This window comes from Ursus arctos, unplaced genomic scaffold, assembly GCF_023065955.2.
Source record: "Ursus arctos isolate Adak ecotype North America unplaced genomic scaffold, UrsArc2.0 scaffold_2, whole genome shotgun sequence".
Taxonomy (NCBI): domain Eukaryota; kingdom Metazoa; phylum Chordata; class Mammalia; order Carnivora; family Ursidae; genus Ursus; species Ursus arctos.
In genome coordinates this window covers 28591904-28610275 of record NW_026622874.1, presented here as the reverse complement: position 1 = coordinate 28610275, position 18372 = coordinate 28591904, and the positions used below count along the sequence as shown (strand labels likewise).

Below are 18372 nucleotides of genomic sequence, written 5' to 3'. Positions count from 1 at the left end.
TTTTATCTTGTAATTAGTATCTTCATTTCCTGTCTAGAGCTTCATTATCAGTGCGGCAAATTCACCCCCAGTAATAGCTTCTAGTACTTAATGATGCCATTATTCTTAATGATACTGTTTTTAGCTACAAAAGGAGTAATTACAGTTCACTTCTGCAGAAAATGGAAGAGAAAAATGTTTTGATTTCTCCTGTCGTTTTGTTTTTAGGACACATTCAGCTAACGTATTTTAGCAGGTGGAGTGAGGTTGAAGATTCCTGTGACAGCGATGCCATAGAGAGAATGTACTGTGCCCCAGGTTAGAGCAATCTCCTAAAATGTTTCACTTGAAAAAGTAGTTCAGCAGCTCTTTTTTCTTTATAGAAGTTGTATTTTTCACTCTCAGTTCACATATGTGTTGCATTTGAGGATCTCTAATCCTTCAAAAAAGAAAATTTGGGGATAAAACCATTATATATTCCAATAGAGAGAGAGAGAGAGAGTGTGTGTGTGTGTGTGTGTGTATTTGTTGTTGTTAAACAGGTTTGTACTTCTTTTAGAACTGGCAGTGAATTCTGTCTTAGAAATGTAACTTCTTAGTGTTTAGAAGGACCTTTAAATACCCCTAACCTCTTTAAATGGATGGTTTTATTAATATAGGAGAGGTAGCCGACAAAAGGGGTAAAATTCCCAAGGATAAAATGTGGAATTAAAAAAAAATGCGATATTGTGACTTTGAGTGATGAGCCAGGCTGGCGCTGGAGAGCAGATTTTAGAGTGTTTCTATATCTGAGACATTTTAGGAAGTGTGTTCTTCTTGGTTTAAAATAGCCAGTTTAGCCAAGTATTTGACACAACAGGTTTCTCTTGCTCTTACTATATTGTCTTTGTTTTTTAAAAATTAGAGATTTATTTCTGGGGTGTGTTAGATCCTTTGCGGATAATTACAGGTCATTGAAGCATCTGAATTGGATTTGAGTTAGTGTCTCTCTCTGTCAGTGCAGACGGGGCCATATTTGAATCCAAAGTTCGTTCACCTTTTGCCTAGCTGTCAGCCTCTTTGGATGCCCAAAGTTGCTTCACTTGTCACCCCGCTAGCTTTCAAAGGAGGTTCAAGCTGATTATGTTGACATGATCTGCTTAGTTGTTGATTAATACAGTATTTAATGCTTCCAAGTAACCAGTGTATTATTGATGCTAACATTGCTTCCCTGCATAATGGGAAATGATTATAATTAGGACTGAAAGAGCTTTATTGTTTTTAGTTACAACCTTCATTGTTAAGAATTATTTCTGTATTGGGGAATAGCGAAGTTTTTCAACCTGCGAAGCAAATACCCTAAAACTATTTCATGAAAACAATGATTTGGATTTTTTTCTTACTGTTATACTCTTTCCTTTCCACTTCCTTCCCTCACATTAGGGGTGTTTGATTTTATTTCTTCCTAGGGGCAATAGAGCATGCCTACATTTTTTGTTTCTCTCAAATAGATAGTATTATGCTGTTTTTTGAAGCCTTATTAGTATGACTTAGTTAATGGGATAACAAAAATAATTTCATAGTGCAATCACTTTATTATGGTTATCTGGTTCTTTTTTTATACTCACCCACTTTTCTAATTTGATAAATAACATTTTAGGTACCATTGTACATAGTACATTATTAATTGTAATGAATTTGGAGGTTTTAGGCTCAAAATTAAATCCCGGAGTTCTTTGAAATGAAATCTGTTAAATCCAGAAGTGAAGTGCAGTATAAACCTCCCATCAAAACCAAATGTTTATGAGACATTGTTTAATGTTTATAACTGACTCCTTATTTCCTATTTTTATTTTCACTCTGTCATCGAAAACTATAGGGTCGTCCTTTGGCATTCTAGCAGATTGTTTCTTCAACGTATAGTCATGTTTACTTTAACATTCATAGCACGTTGACATCCTGAGAATTTTAATATGTGTGGAATGAAGCTCTACTACATTCATCAACATACATATTTTTAATTTTGTGTCCTGAAATACAGAGTTTAATCCAGATCAGTTTCCAAATTTTCCTTAAGCTTTTCTCCGGAAATCACGATTCTCATAGTTTACCAGCAGGTGGCAGTCTACCATTAATGGATTTTTGTTGTCATCTTCCAGGTTGCCCTTCACTAACATTTGAAAAAAGCTGTCATCTGAAGAAGGGCTTTGTTTTCATTATTTGCATGAAAGAATTGTACTTTCAAGCTTTGTGAGTTGCAGAAGTGTTCTAGCATTATGGCATGCATTGAACAATATGGAAAGTCTCTTCTATTCTTTGGGCCTATTAATTTGTTTTATCAACGGGGGAAAAACAAAACCAGGAATGGCCTTCACTGAAAAGTAAAGCTAGTGTTGTAATGTAGATGATCATAAACCCAGAGAGTTACAGAACTCAGGTAAGTCTGTGTTCTCCCGCTCCTTGCTTATAATGCAAGGGGAATTGGGACCAAAAATTGTAAATTACTGTTTGTTTCAAAGGTAAATAGCGGTGCTACTGATAAAAAGTATAAGTAGGCTTTCCCCCTTCTTCTCAAAGGGTAGGAGCAATGCTAATATGCTATTATTTCAATGCTTAAAAGTCACAAATCCATTAACACATGGGGGCAGAGAGTACTTAGTCATTTTTTGGTCTGCCCTTAGAAACACTACAGGGTTGCAGTCATTCTCTCCCACATCCCTTCTGCCTTTCCGTTTTCCAACTCTAACCTTAGTATTATTGTCCAAGTAACTCTAAAGTAAAGCATGTTAAGCAGCTGATGTTTGGTTAGAAGGTAAAGTTGTCATAAGATTATGATGAGAACGATCCACTTCTGTTTAAACAGCATGCAACCTCTACCCCGACCCCTCCTCCCTCCTGGGAATCCTTATCACATATTTGTCCTAAAAACATGATCCACCTGCCCTGTACTTTATAATATCAGCAGTGTATCTTTTCATCTTGTGGGTGATGTGCCTTTATATTTTGAGAAAAATTTCCAGTAACAGATTCGATTTACATGGACAGAAACTTGAGTACATGCCAAACTAGCAGGGGGGCCATTATTCTGCTCTATAAATAAGTTTAAAAAAGAAACAACACACACACAGAAACCTGTGAATCAACATGTTTTGGTCTAATTGAGGGGAAAAGCAAGATAGATAAATTTTGAAATGCAAATGATCACCTTCTGTTATTGAAGTATAGCTTCTGCCAACTTTGCGATCTCAGATTTTAAAAAGTCATAGTCATTTCAACAATGTATACTACCAAGGATATCTGATGTTCACGAGTTTCTACAACAACACGAAGAACTTTCTTAAAAAGTTCCCACTTTTTTATATTAAAGAAAGCAAGTCCAATAACAAAAAGACAAAACCCGTGGAGCTTTCTCTGTCTACATCTGTGAAAAAGCCAGCAAGTAAATGGCTGCAGCTGCAGGCCGATCAAGAGGGTCTTGAGAATACGAATTCACTGATCAAACCCAGCCCTGTTTTCAAAGTAGAAGCCATTCCTTTTAGGTTCACTTTGTATCCTTAGATTATCTAGCATGATTCTCTAGAAAGGTTTTATTTTAAATAAACTTCATTCATGGTAAATGGGTTCCTTTCATACCAGAGAAACACAGGACAGAGTTCAGGAAGAGAAAGAGCAAAGAAATAGACCCCAAAGTGGGAACAGATTGTATAGTGTGACAATATAAACATAACACTGTCTAGTTTCAGTATTAGGAAACTTTTAGATACCTTATTAAGAGACTTTAAGACAGGTTGTTCTATTTTTCGTTTTGAGAGGTTATAGAATAAAAATTGGAGTAAATTGATTATTCTTCTCTAGAGGACTTCCTTATAGTTACTCTGATTTTATTTCTATATTTGTGTGCATACACACACACACACACAGAGGATTTTATGTGCTATATCATCATAACTATTAATTTTCATAACGAATAAATTTTTGTTATAGCATTTTAAGTATAAAGGAAAAATAAAATGTCAAGAAATTATTTTTTTTCTTAACAGTCTTTTGACTCTTCATCAAAAAAAAGCAGTTAGAAAACAACCTATAATAGTAAGCATATAAAATACAAAAGACTATATTTGAAAGTTTAATATGCAATCTAAGGCAAGTGCGTAAAATTGTTTGTATGTTCGTTATTATGCTAATATAATCACTTCAGGTTCTTATTCTGGTCTTCACGAGTTGATACGGTATCCTATCACTGTGTGTCCTTCACCTTTATTTTCCACTCCATTATGAGCCTTTATAAGTGCTTGAAATTTACATTGATATTTCTCGTTGAATACTTTTCAGACTTGAGAATTTAGAGGTGAATATATGTGTAAATTGAAGAAATCCAAACTGCTTTTTACTGCAGTCCAATCTCCACGCTCCCAGATGTCAAATGACAGCTTTGCTTCCTCTCTTAGGCGATTTCACACTTGGAAACAGCTCACAGCTGACAGTGAAAAGTGAAACATAGAAAAATCATGCTGAAAACTGTCTGCAAAATTCAGTGTTAGAGCATGACATTTATTTACTACCACTCTTTGCTCTTCTACCCTGACTTTATCCAATAGTCCATGAATATATTTTTTGAGGGTAGTCTTCTCTGCCCTTTTTCATAAATGTGTCTAACATGTTATTTGTTGCTTTTTTAAGCATGGTGCTCCATGTGATAGCGATGTATTTGATACTTAGATTTAGGACTCAGACCATGGTTGGTTTAAAATATCGTGAGGCCGTCATAAGTTTAAGATTTAGAATCATGAGGTGGAATTAAGAATTACCAGCCTTCAATATTTGTCCCACATCAGCCGTTAACTCATTGCATGGCATTGGGCATGCTATTTAAGACTTTCTAGACCTTAATTTACCACTAGTAAAACAGATTTGTTGAGTATAAAAAAGATCACAGATAACAAATCACCTAATACCCTTCTTACACAAAATGTAGTCAGAATTCAAGTTCATTTTATTAAGGCAAGAATTTTTTCCCCCAAGGATAAATACTGATTTCTTGTCGAATATTAGTAGGGTGAAAATAATTATTTCACTTGAGTACTTTCTAAATGTGTGTGTGTGTGTGTGTGTGTGTGTGTATGTACAAAATAGATTTATTTATTTATTTGAAAGAGAGAGGGGGAGACCACAGGTAGGCAGAGTAGCAGGCAGAGGGAGAGGGAGAAGCAGTCTCCACGCTGAACAGAGAGCCCAATGCAGGGCCTGATCCCAGGACCCTGGGATCATGACCCAAGCTGAAGGCAGACATGTAGCCGACTGAACCACCCAGGCGCCCCTCTAAGTATATATTTTTACCATTTATTAGAGTATTTACATAATATATATGATGTAGAAATGAAGGATTTATGGATAGTATTTTCATTTGGAGGAGAAAAGCCAAGATACCTTTTGAGTAAGGTGAAATTTGATTGCCAGGATTCTTAACAAACGAAATTGTTTAAGGAGGAAAGAATCATTTTGCATATGAGAATTTTGGGGTCCTGGGTAACTTCACCAAACATGAAGAAATGCAAAGTTGAGAGAGAAATCGTATGGATATAGATGTATATTTTGAAATAATAATGATATAACCAGGAAGTATGGCTATATCTCTGGTGTAGGCAAAAATTTTTCCCCCACAAGGGAGATAGAAGAAAAAGGCAACGGGGAGCTATAGAAATAATTTTTAAAAGAGTAAAATATTTGTGGTTAATATTTAAACATTATATTTCAAACACTAACTCTTTTGCTTGATTTACCCTTAAGCAAAACTTCACCAGTAACTCTCTTGTACATAGTAGATGTTTTAATGTTTTCCTTGAACAATTAGCAAGTACTTTTAATCCTTCGCATTTAGTTCTTACTGTCATAAAGACCAAATCTGTATCCTCTTTAGGAGAACCAGTAACTTTTCAAGTTTGCCATGGAATAGTGAAAATTTTATACTGAGGAAAATTCTCTGATGTATTTCACCCCTCTATATTGATGAAGTTTGTGCCATGAGTGTAGAGTCGTATTAAGATAAGCAAAAAGAGAGCTTCCAGTGAACTCAAATCTTACCTTGTCTAGGCAAGCCCATCCTGATGGAAAGATTGAAGAGTTGCTTTATACTGGCTTGAAGGTCTGGAACCTTGGGATCCATCCCTAGGTAGAATGTATCTTGGATCTCTCACAAATCCCCCAGTGATGGGCCAGTCACCTTCACCTCTGTGTTCAGGCCACTCCATGTTGAAATAGACCCATTCTGAAATCATACCTCTCATCAGGACAAAATGTGATTTGTCCCCACTGATGGGAATGAGGCAGAGTAATAGCAAAGCGTTCCATCCATGTGATTTGGCACCTTAGTGAATAACACATTAGCTTTTCTCAGGAGAAGAGATTCTTCAGTCAGAACTAGAGATAAGAGTCAGTTAATAATGTTTTCATACAGAAGAGGTGAAATAAAAGATCTCTATATGTTTCACAATACTGTCTGATATACCGGGAAATGGGGGTTACCTCAAGCTTTAGATTATTAAGAGGAAGTTAGTTTTAACCTCATATTTACTCCAAACCTTTTTCTTTATGATCTTAGATAGATTCTTTTTTTAGAAGAGGAATAGGAGACTAGATACTTGTAGTTTTAAGTGATAGCTGCATTGTAATGCTTCTTGATTTTCAGGTCTAAGTTGATTTTTGGCAACTATTCAATTACTTAAACCTCACTACCATATTATTGGAAAAAGGAAAACGAACTTTTACCTCTGATGTTTAATGCAGAAAGATAATGCTTTGTCCTAAACATTATGTACCAGAGCTGTTGTCTAGCTACTTTGACCAAATCATCAGTTTCTATACCATGTAAAATTTTGTCAGTTTGACTCTCCATGAAGTAACCAGGGCTTACTCCTTCCAAGCAATTATCCACAAATGCTTCCTTCAAATAAATGTTTAAAAATGCTAAGCTTTTAAAAAATGGATGACAAAGCAAATGGCATTCCTTAAGCTCCTTTAATAGCAGTGCATGAAGCTCTCCCTGCCTAACATGGCAACAGCAGTGGGGGGGTGTCGGGAGCTGCGTCTGTCATTTTCACAATTTTCAGTTAGCCTTTTTCTCATCAATCAACTTTAATGGCTTTGGTTGGGTAACACTGTGACACCCGATGGCTATTCAGAATGGAGTTGTTGTGATATGATCAATGGAAAATGGAGCATGCTGTTGGTTTTTTTTTTTTTCCTACTAGAAATGCAGGGTGAGAGAGTAAGCAAGATTGTATAGAGCTCAGAATTATAATTATAATCAGTCAACCAGAAGTCATATGGTAGTTACCCATTTCTTATTTTATTTCACAAGAAGATGGTATAGTAATGATACCTATAAACTCCCTTGAACAGGTAATGCTTGGCTCTGGAATGCTGAATCAAGTTAAATCAAAGAGTTTTGATGCAACTTATGCAGATAATCGCAGGAAAGCTCAGAACATGGTTGCCAGGTCACCCCCACAATAAGAAATTCAGAGCTGAGTAGTGAGAAAAAAGCAGAATTAAGTATTTGGTCAAGCCCAGCCTGCATTCTCTGAGTGTGATGTGTCCTTACGTCCAAGTCCCCACATTACAACTGGCCCAGGGTTTCAGGTAATTAAAATACATGAAAACCAACTGGATTAATAATGAGGTGGTGGCAGGCAGCAAGCTTAGAGCCTGGGATGAGCCGGGAACACAAGTGTGTGAGAGGTAGAACAGCACACTTGTCCCATTGCCTTGCGGTGCTGGGAAGAGCCGAGCTCTGACCGCTGCATGCTCTTCTCTCCGGAAAGTGCTAGCCTCTGTCTTCGCTCTTCTCTGGATAATACTCTAATGAATGAGAGGACTGTGATACCGGCAGTGTTTGAGTAGTTCATCCACCCTACTGAACAAATAAGGCATTTGAATAATCAATTGAGTACAGAGTTGGAAGACTTTATGGAATGGAGAATGGAGAAGTGGGCAGCCGGCATTTTCTAAAGTAGGATAAAATATGGAAAAAAGGGAGCAAAATGCAAATTCCAGGCTCTAGCTAGTCTATCATTCTGAGAATTAAGATCTGCCTAAGAGATATGAGACCTTAGGCAAGTAGATTTCTTTTTTATTTTTTTAATTCTTAAATGATTTTTATCATATTATGTTAGTCACCATACAGTACATCCCCGGTTTCCGATATAAAGTTCGATGATTCATTAGTTGCGTATAACACCCAGTGCACCATGCAATACGTGCCCTCCTTACTACCCATCACCAGTCTATCCCATTCCCCCACCCCCCTCCCCTCTGAGGCCCTCAGTTTGTTTCTCATAGTCCATAGTCTCTCATGTTTCATTCCCCCTTCTGATTACCCCCCCTTTCTTTATCCCTTTCTTCCCCTACCGATCATCCTATTTCTTATGTTTCATAAATGAGAGAAATCATATGATAGTTGTCTTTCTCTGCTTGACTTATTTCACTTTGCATTATCTCCTCCAGTGCCATCCATGTTGCAGCAAATGTTGAGAATTCGTTCTTTCTAATAGCTGAGTAATATTCCATTGTATATATGGACCACAACTTCTTAATCCAGTCATCTGTTGAAGGGCATCTTGGCTCCTTCCACGATTTAGCTATTGTGGACAATGCTGCTATGAACATTGGGGTGCATATGGCCCTTCTCTTCACTACGTCTGTATCTTTGGGGTAAACACCCAGTAGTGCAATGGCTGGGTCATAGGGTGGCTCAATTTTTAACTTTTTAAGGGACCTCCACACTGTTTTCCAGAATTGCTGTACCAACTTGCATTCCCACCAACAATGTAGGAGGGATCCCCTTTCTCCACATCCTCTCCAACAATTGTTGTTTCTTGCCTTGTCTATTTTAGGCAAGTACATTTCTTCTGTCCAAATTATTTCATTTAAAATACACGTTCTCTTGAACACTTGTGCACCTTCAGACTTTTAAACTTTAAACATCTCAACTTTGATAATTTAGTATATTGGTATTAGTTCAGCCTGAAATTAAAATGAAATTTTTTTCTCCTAGTCGATATGGCTTTTAGTTTTGCTTTCACTTGCAACATTTTGTCTTGTTTGTGGAAACTTGTAAAAAAATTGTCTTTATATCTAAAATAATACCCTTGAGAAACTAAGAGGTGTAGTTGTCCTAGTGTACTTAAGTGAATTTGTTTTTGGTGACATTAAAAGAATACTAACTGATACTAATTCTCTCACCAGACTAGCAGCCAGATACCGTAGCCGGCTTATACACTGGTGGCACCTTTCACAGGACGGTGTGCCTGGATGCCTCACATTGAACAGGGGCATGGGAAACCCTGAGTTACCTCCCAGTCCTGTCTTCTTCCTGCTCCCAGGGCTCTTCGGCTTTTTCTTTTGCCATGTGCCGTCCCCTCAGAACAAACCGAGGCAGTCCCTGCGCTCTGAAGAGGGGAGCACTGGAAGGCGGCCACTGGCCCACCCTCTTTAAGCCACCAGCGTTAAGCCACCAGCGTCTCTTTCCTGGACTACCGCCGTCATCAACTGACTGACCTCCATTCTCACCCGGCTTTAATCTGTGTTTCATCCAGCAGCCAGGGTGTGCTTTAGATAATGTTTGAAACTTTCTAGCCTACCACGTATAAAAGTGTGAAAGGACTTGACGTAGATCTCTATGGTCAATGGGACTTAGGAAAATGAATGTGATGAGGCCTTTGTAGATGCTTTGAACGCCTCGAATGAACAGTGCTATAGAACACAAGATGGATATATTTATTCAACAAACACCTATTAAGTGCCTCCTGTGCCTAGGAGCTAGAAATAAAAGACATAATTGGTATAGTATTGACAGTTAATTTTGAAGACTTATGTAAAAAAAAAATAGAGACTACTCACACAGAAGACATATACAATTGGTTACCTAGAATGTTAATAGACCTTTATAGGTGAATAGTTGTATTTATAGAATTGTAATTTACCACGCTAACAAAGGATGTGCTTAGCCATTTCTCTTCTCACCATTTAGTTCCATATATTGTTGGATTAAAACAAAAATTCTTTCTTCTGTGTTTCTTTTCTCTTTGTTCTTTAGTCATCAGCTGTAGTGGAAGACTAATGCTCAGCCCCTGCATAGAAAATCTTTATACACAGCAAGAGCTGGTGAGAGAAATTGACTAGAATTTTGTAATTCTAGTCCCTTTCAATTAGCAACAGATGCTGCAGGGAAAGATTGTCTGTGTAGGGACACGGGACTAATGTTTCCATGCTCTAGCTGACATGGAATGCTCATTGCAGAAGAAAGATGTTCTTTTCCTTGGTCCAAGTTGTCACTAATGATAGACCAGATTTTTTTTTCCTTTTTTTTTTTTTTCCCCTCTTCTCTATTCCTATCTAAGGCTATTTTTTTGGGCTTAATTTTTTTTATTTTAATGTTTTTTTATTATATTATCTTAGTCACCATACAGCATATCCCTGGTTTCTGATGTAAAGTTCGATGATTCATTAGTTGCGTATAACACCCAGTGCACCATGCAATACGTGCTCTCCTTACTACCCATCACCAGTCTATCCCATTCCCCTACCCACCTCCCCTCTGAAGCCCTCAGTTTGTTTCTCATAGTCCATAGTCTTGGGCTTAATTTTTATATTGTTTTATTCACCAAGGAGCTCTCTTTTATTCTAAAAGCTAATGTATTTGTGTTACTTCTGTTTCTTTTCCAGAAGTGAGAATTGTAGTCCTTAAAGTCAGATACTTAAAATCAGTTTTTTTAAAAAAACTCTGTGGCATTAGAAAACTATATCTCATCTTGCCCCCCCCAAAGTATACTTACTGCAGATTATTGTTTTAATTTATTGCATAGATCTGTGCTTTTAAAATTGTTCCATCATTCTGATATTTGGATAAAGTGCTATATCATTTATGTGACAAATTCTTCCAGCATCTAAATGTAGATTTGATTTGACTATCACCTAAATACTTTATTTGCAACAATTGTTGCTTTTTCATCGAGTTTTATATGTTCTCTTAATAGTTCCACAGTTACTAGAACTTTGAGAGTGAAAAGAATTGAGGCTTCTAAGATTGTATTTATTGAAAAAGTGTTAAGGAAACAGTTTGGGAGAAATGTTTAAAAACTTGTTCTGAATGAAAATAGAATTTATATGTGAAATTCTCTTCTAAGTAAATTTTGACCCTACTGTATTTCCTGCCATATCCCATAAGGAAGGTAGCAGCAACAGAACATACTGCCAGAGGGAGGTTATGCAATTGTCTGGAGAGTTTTGCAATGGGCCTGGGCAGCTGTGCTGTTAGGAAGGGTAAAGGGGAAGGATGAGATGACCCGTGTGGGTCTCCCTTAGTGAAAAAGCAGGGAACAGAATCAAGTGGTGTCACCACTTGAAAGTGTGTCTTACCAAATCCATCGAAGAACTAAATGTAGAATATCAGATTCCCTTATTTATCAAGCAGTATAATAGTAACAAACCCTTAAAGAAAAAGTAAACTCTGAATTCAGGATGTTAAGGGTACCAAGTTGCTTAAAATGCAAGATGATACATCTTTGTCAAGCTTTGTAGGAAGGTTGGTCTTTATTTAAAGCATGAGTTTGACATGCGTTTTCTAGCTTTTTCAAATTTCTGTACAATTTCCAGCATAGTTTTATATCATTATCTTTGGTTATTTTTGAGTCATGTCTTTGGCAAATCCATGTGGTTTAAACTATGTAGTTAGTCCCTAAGAGGCAGGATGCATGCCTGTTCTTAAGTATATGCCATGATTTCAGTAATCCTGGGGTCACATGGTCTCTCCATGGTTTGAAAGAAGAAGTGTACACTCTGTTCCTTCACTTCTTGTGCAGGTATAGACATTTTATGATTTCTTAAGTCCAAGCTTTCTGCTTTTTTACTCCCGTATTTTTCAGGAGCGAAGATTATTATAGCTACAGTTTTGGGGGTCAGGTTAACATTATTAGTTTTGGCTATAAGAGGGAGACTTAGTAAATTGATTATCATAAGGACTGTAAAACTCTTATTCTATGTTTTAGTGAGCCCTTTGACAATATGGGTTACCAAGGCAGCATTATTTTTCTGTAAAATATCTTGGCTTGTTGAAGAGTGTTCTATGAGGTGTTAAACATGAGTAAAACAAAGGTAGGCAAAGCACATTTTATGTTGTGATATCTTTATTGTTTTATTTAAATGTGTTTATTCACTTGTGAAATATTATGGTTTGATTCATTAGTATGAATCAGTAAGTTATTCTATATTGTGTTAGAATGTGAGAATGGATAGTGCTGAAATGAGAATTCTAGAATTTTAGTAAACTGTTCTCACATATTTGATGTCCTTAAAAATTTTTAGATGGATTGAAATCCAATCTGGGGCCAATTCTGTGTCTCCGTTACATTAAAAGATGATAATGATTAGATTGAGCGACACTGATTCAGTTCGTCTGTCACCAGGCCTCTTAGGGAGAGGGAGTCGAGGCTATGGATAGAAGGAGAAAAAGGAAGTTTGAGGGATGCTAGTCATTTTAGCATAATTCCACTCTTTGGGCATCTTACGTTAATGGAGGGAGAAGAAGTTTTGAGAAAGGCTCGAGAGTGCTTTTGCAAACACTTTCAGGATCATAAAACTACAGGTAGAAAGAATGTTAGAGATCTGGCTGTTCTCATTTTCAGAGTAAGCTTAGTATGACATACTCAGCCAGGGTCAAACAGTAGCATGACCAGAGCCCCGTCAGTATATTTCTTTGATTCAAAGACATAAATCCAGGATTCTTTGATAACACCATCTCTTTTTGAGTTTTTGTGGGAATAATCTTGAGAACTTGTTTGTTTTCTTAGGGAATAGTTTATTTTTCCCTTCCATCACTTTGCTTAATGCCTATACTGTAGTAAGTATTGCTGCATTTGTGGAGAGTAAAGATACTATTTTGCCACCCTGGAAATTGCAAATACAGAGTGTCGCAGTGGGGGAAGGGCATGTGCGGAAACTTTACACATTGGTTTTTATAGGAAAAATATTTTGAAAATTGACAAAACAGTGGTAAATTTATCCTTTAAAATATTTTTCTGCTTTTTTTTTTCAGAGATTTAAAAAATTCAGGGTAGGAGTTTAATGGGATTTCTTAGCTTCACTGTGGTATACTTTTAAAACAGTCTCACAGATTTATTTGGTATTTCTTTATATTCTCTGTTTTGACATTAGATACATATACATGACTATTTGCCTAGTATTCGTGGTAGTCGTCATGTAGCTTTATATATAAATCAGTTCTCTTGGTTTACGTATAAAAGTTTTTGTATAGATTTTGCAAGTAAAGCAGTTTTAGTGCCTCAGGCTTCTTTTTGGCACACAGCCTCAGGCATCTTTTTGGCAATGCAATTTCAGAGTATATCATTTTTTTTTTTAAGTAGGCTCCACACCTAGCGCAGAGCCCAGTGTGGGGCTTGAACTCACAACCCTGAGATCAAGACCTGAGCTGAGATCAAGAGTCAGATGCTTAATCAGCTGAGCCACCCAGCACCCCATATCATTACTTTTTAATATAAGAATGATTGGTCCTTAAACAATGTTAAAAAGACAACCAAAATCCTTCATTCTGATTATTAAAAGAAGAAAGAAAATTTTGTTTGAAAATCCTAAAGAAGAAATTCCACAAGTACTCTAGTTGTAATATTTAAATTTCCTAGCCATTTAGAGGTTCCTTTTTGTATCTTACCTAAATACAGAACTCTTTGTTGTATTTTTGAGTCATCTGTGAAAATCAAGGTCAGTTGGTCATGATGTCAGTTTCACATCCATTTTTTTCACACAATCTAATTTTATTTTATTGTATTTATTTAGTTAATTTTTTTGGATGTAGTGTTCCATGATTCATTGTTTGCATGTAACACTCAGTGCTCCATGCAATACAGTTTCATGTTAATTAATGAATCCCTGCTTAATATAAAATCATTTTGAAAAGCTTCAAGCTGCATTCTGATGGATCTAAAACTTGTTTAGTGTCCTTTTCCCAGATTTCCATGAAAAAAAGTTACCTTTTCAGACTTGTTATCCTTCTTTACTGGCCCAATCAGAATAAAGACAGCATTCAGCCTAGGGGCCTTCATACTCTCAGAAGCAGTTTGTCTTAGATTAGGATCAGCAGTCTGTTTCGGCCTGAGTACCCTCAGAAAGCATAACCACTTGACATCCGAATGGAGGGAAGAAAGAGAAAGTAAGGGGAGAGGAAAAGAAGCTAGCTGTCCCTGGAAGAAGGAAGAGGAGAAGATCAAGGAAGATGGAAAGAGAAATGGGGAGCCCAAGAAGTAGACTAAAGTCAGCAGTGCTAGAGGAAAACCAACAGTGATGTTGGATGCCAGTTGGTACCTCCTGGAGCAGATATGAAGCCCAGGGAGAGGGGGAGGTCATTGGCTTTAGGGCCTACTTGGTTCTCTTGCTACCGCCTGTGTTGCCTCGCTCAGATTGGGGCCCATTCACATTTGAAGCAGTATGTTGGTCATTATCTACCTGTTAAGGACTCTGGCAGAAAATTGTAATAGCTTTCAAAGCAGCATAAACCCAGTGAGCCTAGTTCTTAGACCCCTTAGTTGAGCAAGTTCACAGCAGCCAGTAAAGGAATGCACCTTGTCCGTCTCATGAAGAGCCTCTCAAACTTTTCTACCCAAGTACTTCTGACTGTAGAGATGATATGAAATGGGTACCCTAGGGGACAAGTGAAATGTGATCCTGAAGTTTCTCCGAAGTCTTTTTATCTTATAAATCTATGCGAATTTTATATTCTGGTCCATAATATATCTGTGTTTCCTTTACTAGTAAAGCAGTGTCCCACCCACTCCCACAAATATGAAAATCTTTAATGCTCAGGAAGATGAACTGTGCTTACCTGGTAGCTTCAGGGACCACCCAGCTGTCCCTTTCCCCCAGCAGTGATGCATTTCACCCAGGGCACATTCCCAGCAGTGATACAGGAGAATAGGCCTAGCATATAGCCTTTGAGGGGCTGGGCTGCACTGGCGATGACACCTTGGATCTTTTACTGAATAAAACGTTGCCTTGATAAATTAGCCATTGATTATATTATATAGACTTCTCTCAGCAGCCCTCTACTCAATTCTAATAGGGAGCTTGGGGTGTGGCTCTAGTCTAGAGCTCCTCCGGGCATGTTATTAGACCCTATAAAACCATCTCATTAATTTTCACAATTTTCTCTGAGCTGACTGGGGGTCAGATGTTCCTCTTTCTTGGGCACACAAACGCAATAATATCTTTCTCCTCCGAAGGCATCCTCCCTAAGTGGGTTCTCCATAAGGTTGCTTGGAAATTTTAAGTAATTCATGTAAAGTGTTAACTAGTTCCTTACGTAGATAAGGTGTCAATAAATGTTAGCTGCTGGCTTATTGTTGCAGCTCTCATTGCAGTGCGTGCCTACTGTGAGTGAAGCAGCCGTCATACATGGGGTGTGAGGTTTCATGGCTGGCCAGTCGTTTTGGGTCTTGAGCTGTGAACTGATATCTCCTTCATAAAACTAAGAAATATATACTTATTACTATATGAAAAAGAAAATAGGATAGCAAATGCTTGAGCAAAAAGATATTAAAAAAATAAAACCATTAACTATCCTAGTGGGAAAACTTGATCTTAGTTTCACATGATTTAGTGACGTGGCCAGTTAATGGAGTTCCGTGGAGGAACAGGGCCTAGCATGGTGCCTGGTTTGTGCTGCTTATGTATGTTGGTTGAATGACTATGGTAGGTTGAGACCCGAATATATACATGCCTGAATAAGCAAGGCATTTAAATGTTATTTAATGCTCAGTGAGAAGCCATTTCAGGATTTTGAACAGGGAAATGATGTACTCCATTACTTGGTTTAGACTGGAAGGAAATGTGCAAGAAGTTATATTCGATGACTGGACTGTGGTCAGTTTTTTTACTTTTCTGAAGTTTCTAAGAACTTAGACCCTTCCTAAAGTTTTAAGCGCACACTTCTGAAGGTGACGGTGCCTCTCTATGGGGAGGTTGGGAAGGCGGTGGGGGCAGTGAGTTTGAATCTGGGAAGGGCAGCATAAGTACTTTGAGAGCTCCCAAAGAGTTGTCCTTCAAGAGAATCACTATTTTAGGAAATCCTCGAGTATCAAAATCATAGAAGTTAGAGCTAAATTTAACTAAGAGGTCTTCAGATGTAACCCCCTTACAACCCTCTGTTACAGATGAGATCACATGGATTCATCAGGGCCCTTCACCCAGGCCTCCTGATTTCTAGTCCCCGTTGCACTCTCTCATATAGAATACATTTACATTGTGGGAAAAGGATGGAGGCAGACTCTCAGGAAGGATTGGCCAGCATAGCTTCATCTTCCTGCTCCAGCACACCCGGATGTTTTCATGTCTTCTTGCTATCTGTTTAAAATGCACCACTTAGCCGTTCATGTAGGTTCATAAGTATAGGGATGAAGATAAACATCGCATCCCTCAGAGGCAAATCACTAAAATATTTTATCATCTTTTCTCACCGGTATATTTTTTAAATACATACTTCTAAAATTAGAATTCTCTTGTTTTATACCTTGTTTTTTAAATTTAATATACCCATTTACTTATATACTTAAACTTTTTATGAGTACATCATTTAAAATGCTTAGTAGTAATAGTCCATCATACTGATGTGTGTGTGTGTATGTACACACACTGGTACATATATATATAAACACACACATACATATATACATAATGTATATATAATTAAATCTCTATTGTTAGGTCTCAGTTTTTCAAACAAGCTGCTACTTTATAAAGGCACATGACTTCAGTAGGGTTAGGAGACTTTTGGTCATTCACACGTAGTTTGAGTGGTTAAAAATCTGTTTTTACCACTCGGCTGAGAGCAGCTAGTTAGAGACTGGAGGTTGTGATTTGGCCCAGAGCACATCCCAGTAGGAAAGACTGGGCAGGGGCTAGTGTGGAAGGATGTAGTTCTTCACAGGCCGCTTGAATTCCAGAAGAAGAGGGTAGGTGCCGGGGATATGGAAGATGATACTGAATAGGAGGAATTTCATTATTTTCATAGGAATGGCTCTGTGTTCTTCTTCTGGTCCACCTGACCTTTGCTCCAAGGCTTAAAACTCAAGCTGTTTTCTGAGTTTTGTGGTGGTTCTATGCAGTAGATTTATGAAGTATTGGTTAAAAGGCTGGGCACGTGAGCACCACTTCAGTTATTTCCAATTTCCGACCTTACTACTTAAAAACTTTTGAACCTGCACCCAAATATTAAGTGCGTTATGTCAGCCAAATGGAAGTGAAAAGGTAGACATTGACAGGCTTAGTGACTAATCGAATGTCATTAGGAAAGGACAAGAAGGCGTCAAACAGTAAGAGCCAAAAGCCTCAGAACTGGTAAAATGAGGAGTGTTGCTGATTTGTGGAGAAACCTGGAAGATGACACCTGAAAACTCATACTGCATTTCGGAAACTCATGCTGGTAAAAGATAGGGCTAACGCAGATAAAACTGTAATTTGTAGATACTCTAAACACCCTTATCTTCGCTAGTAGTTTCAGTTAGGGCTTAAAATAACATGTCTATCTGTACTTCTAAATATCAAAATGGGTAAATTTGTGTTTCACATACTCCTCCTTTAGTTGAAAACGATTATATAGGAGAGGTATGGTGTTACAAATCGGTTTCAGTTCTGCTGATTTACTTTATGACATTGGACAAGGCATTTCACCTCTCTGGCTTCTAATCTGTAATTAAAAGGATAATTACTGGTTTAAATAATTTTTGAAGTTCCTTCTGAACCTAGAGTCTTTATTTCTAAAACAAAAAACGACCCCTGAGGTAGCATTGGCTATACTTTCTTGAATTTGAAAAATTAAGCAAAATGCTGACCTAGTAGATTCATGTAACTTTTAAGTGTAGCTTCTTGAAGGTGTCCCTCTATCAACTAAAGAACAAATGTCTCAGTTTAATATATGACTGCATCAAAAAAAAAAAAAAATGCAACCACAGTAGGTGACCAAAGGGGATAAGTAACTTTCAGGAATTTTGAAAGCCCAGTAGTATTTAGTATATGCTCTCTCAGCATTAAAAAGGTCACCTTGCTAATACATGTTAATTTTGAAAGTTGAATTGACCTTTGGAATTTTAATATCAACCTTTTTTGGTGTGTTTAGAGGTTGGAGCAATCACAGAAGAAACAGAAGCCTGTGATTGGTGGAGTTTGGGTGCTGTCCTCTTTGAACTTCTCACTGGCAAGGTAAGCAGTGACCTGGACATTTAATAAGTTTACCCAGATGCTACCTTGATTTCAAATTGAGAACATTTAGCCTTTGCCTTTAGTTGTTAGATCAGGGACTAAATAAGAAAACCTTTGATCCAAAAAAAAAAAAAAAAACAACAGAAAAATGCA

The 18372-nt window shown here is 37.4% G+C and overlaps 1 protein-coding gene across 12 annotated transcripts in view; it reads left to right on the top strand.

The window, feature by feature from the left end:
* RPS6KC1 (ribosomal protein S6 kinase C1) overlaps nucleotides 1-18372 on the top strand; it is a 282130-nt gene that overhangs the window by 149714 nt on the left and 114044 nt on the right. For all 12 annotated transcript variants that reach the window (XR_008960506.1, XR_008960505.1, XR_008960504.1 and 9 more), the window contains 2 exons: nucleotides 208-297; nucleotides 18137-18219. Coding sequence is in view for 7 of the 12 variants with exons in the window: in XM_057315501.1 (XP_057171484.1) it covers nucleotides 208-297; nucleotides 18137-18219 (173 nt within the window). In the remaining 5 variants the exon portion in view is untranslated. The remainder of the gene's footprint in view (nucleotides 1-207; nucleotides 298-18136; nucleotides 18220-18372) is intronic.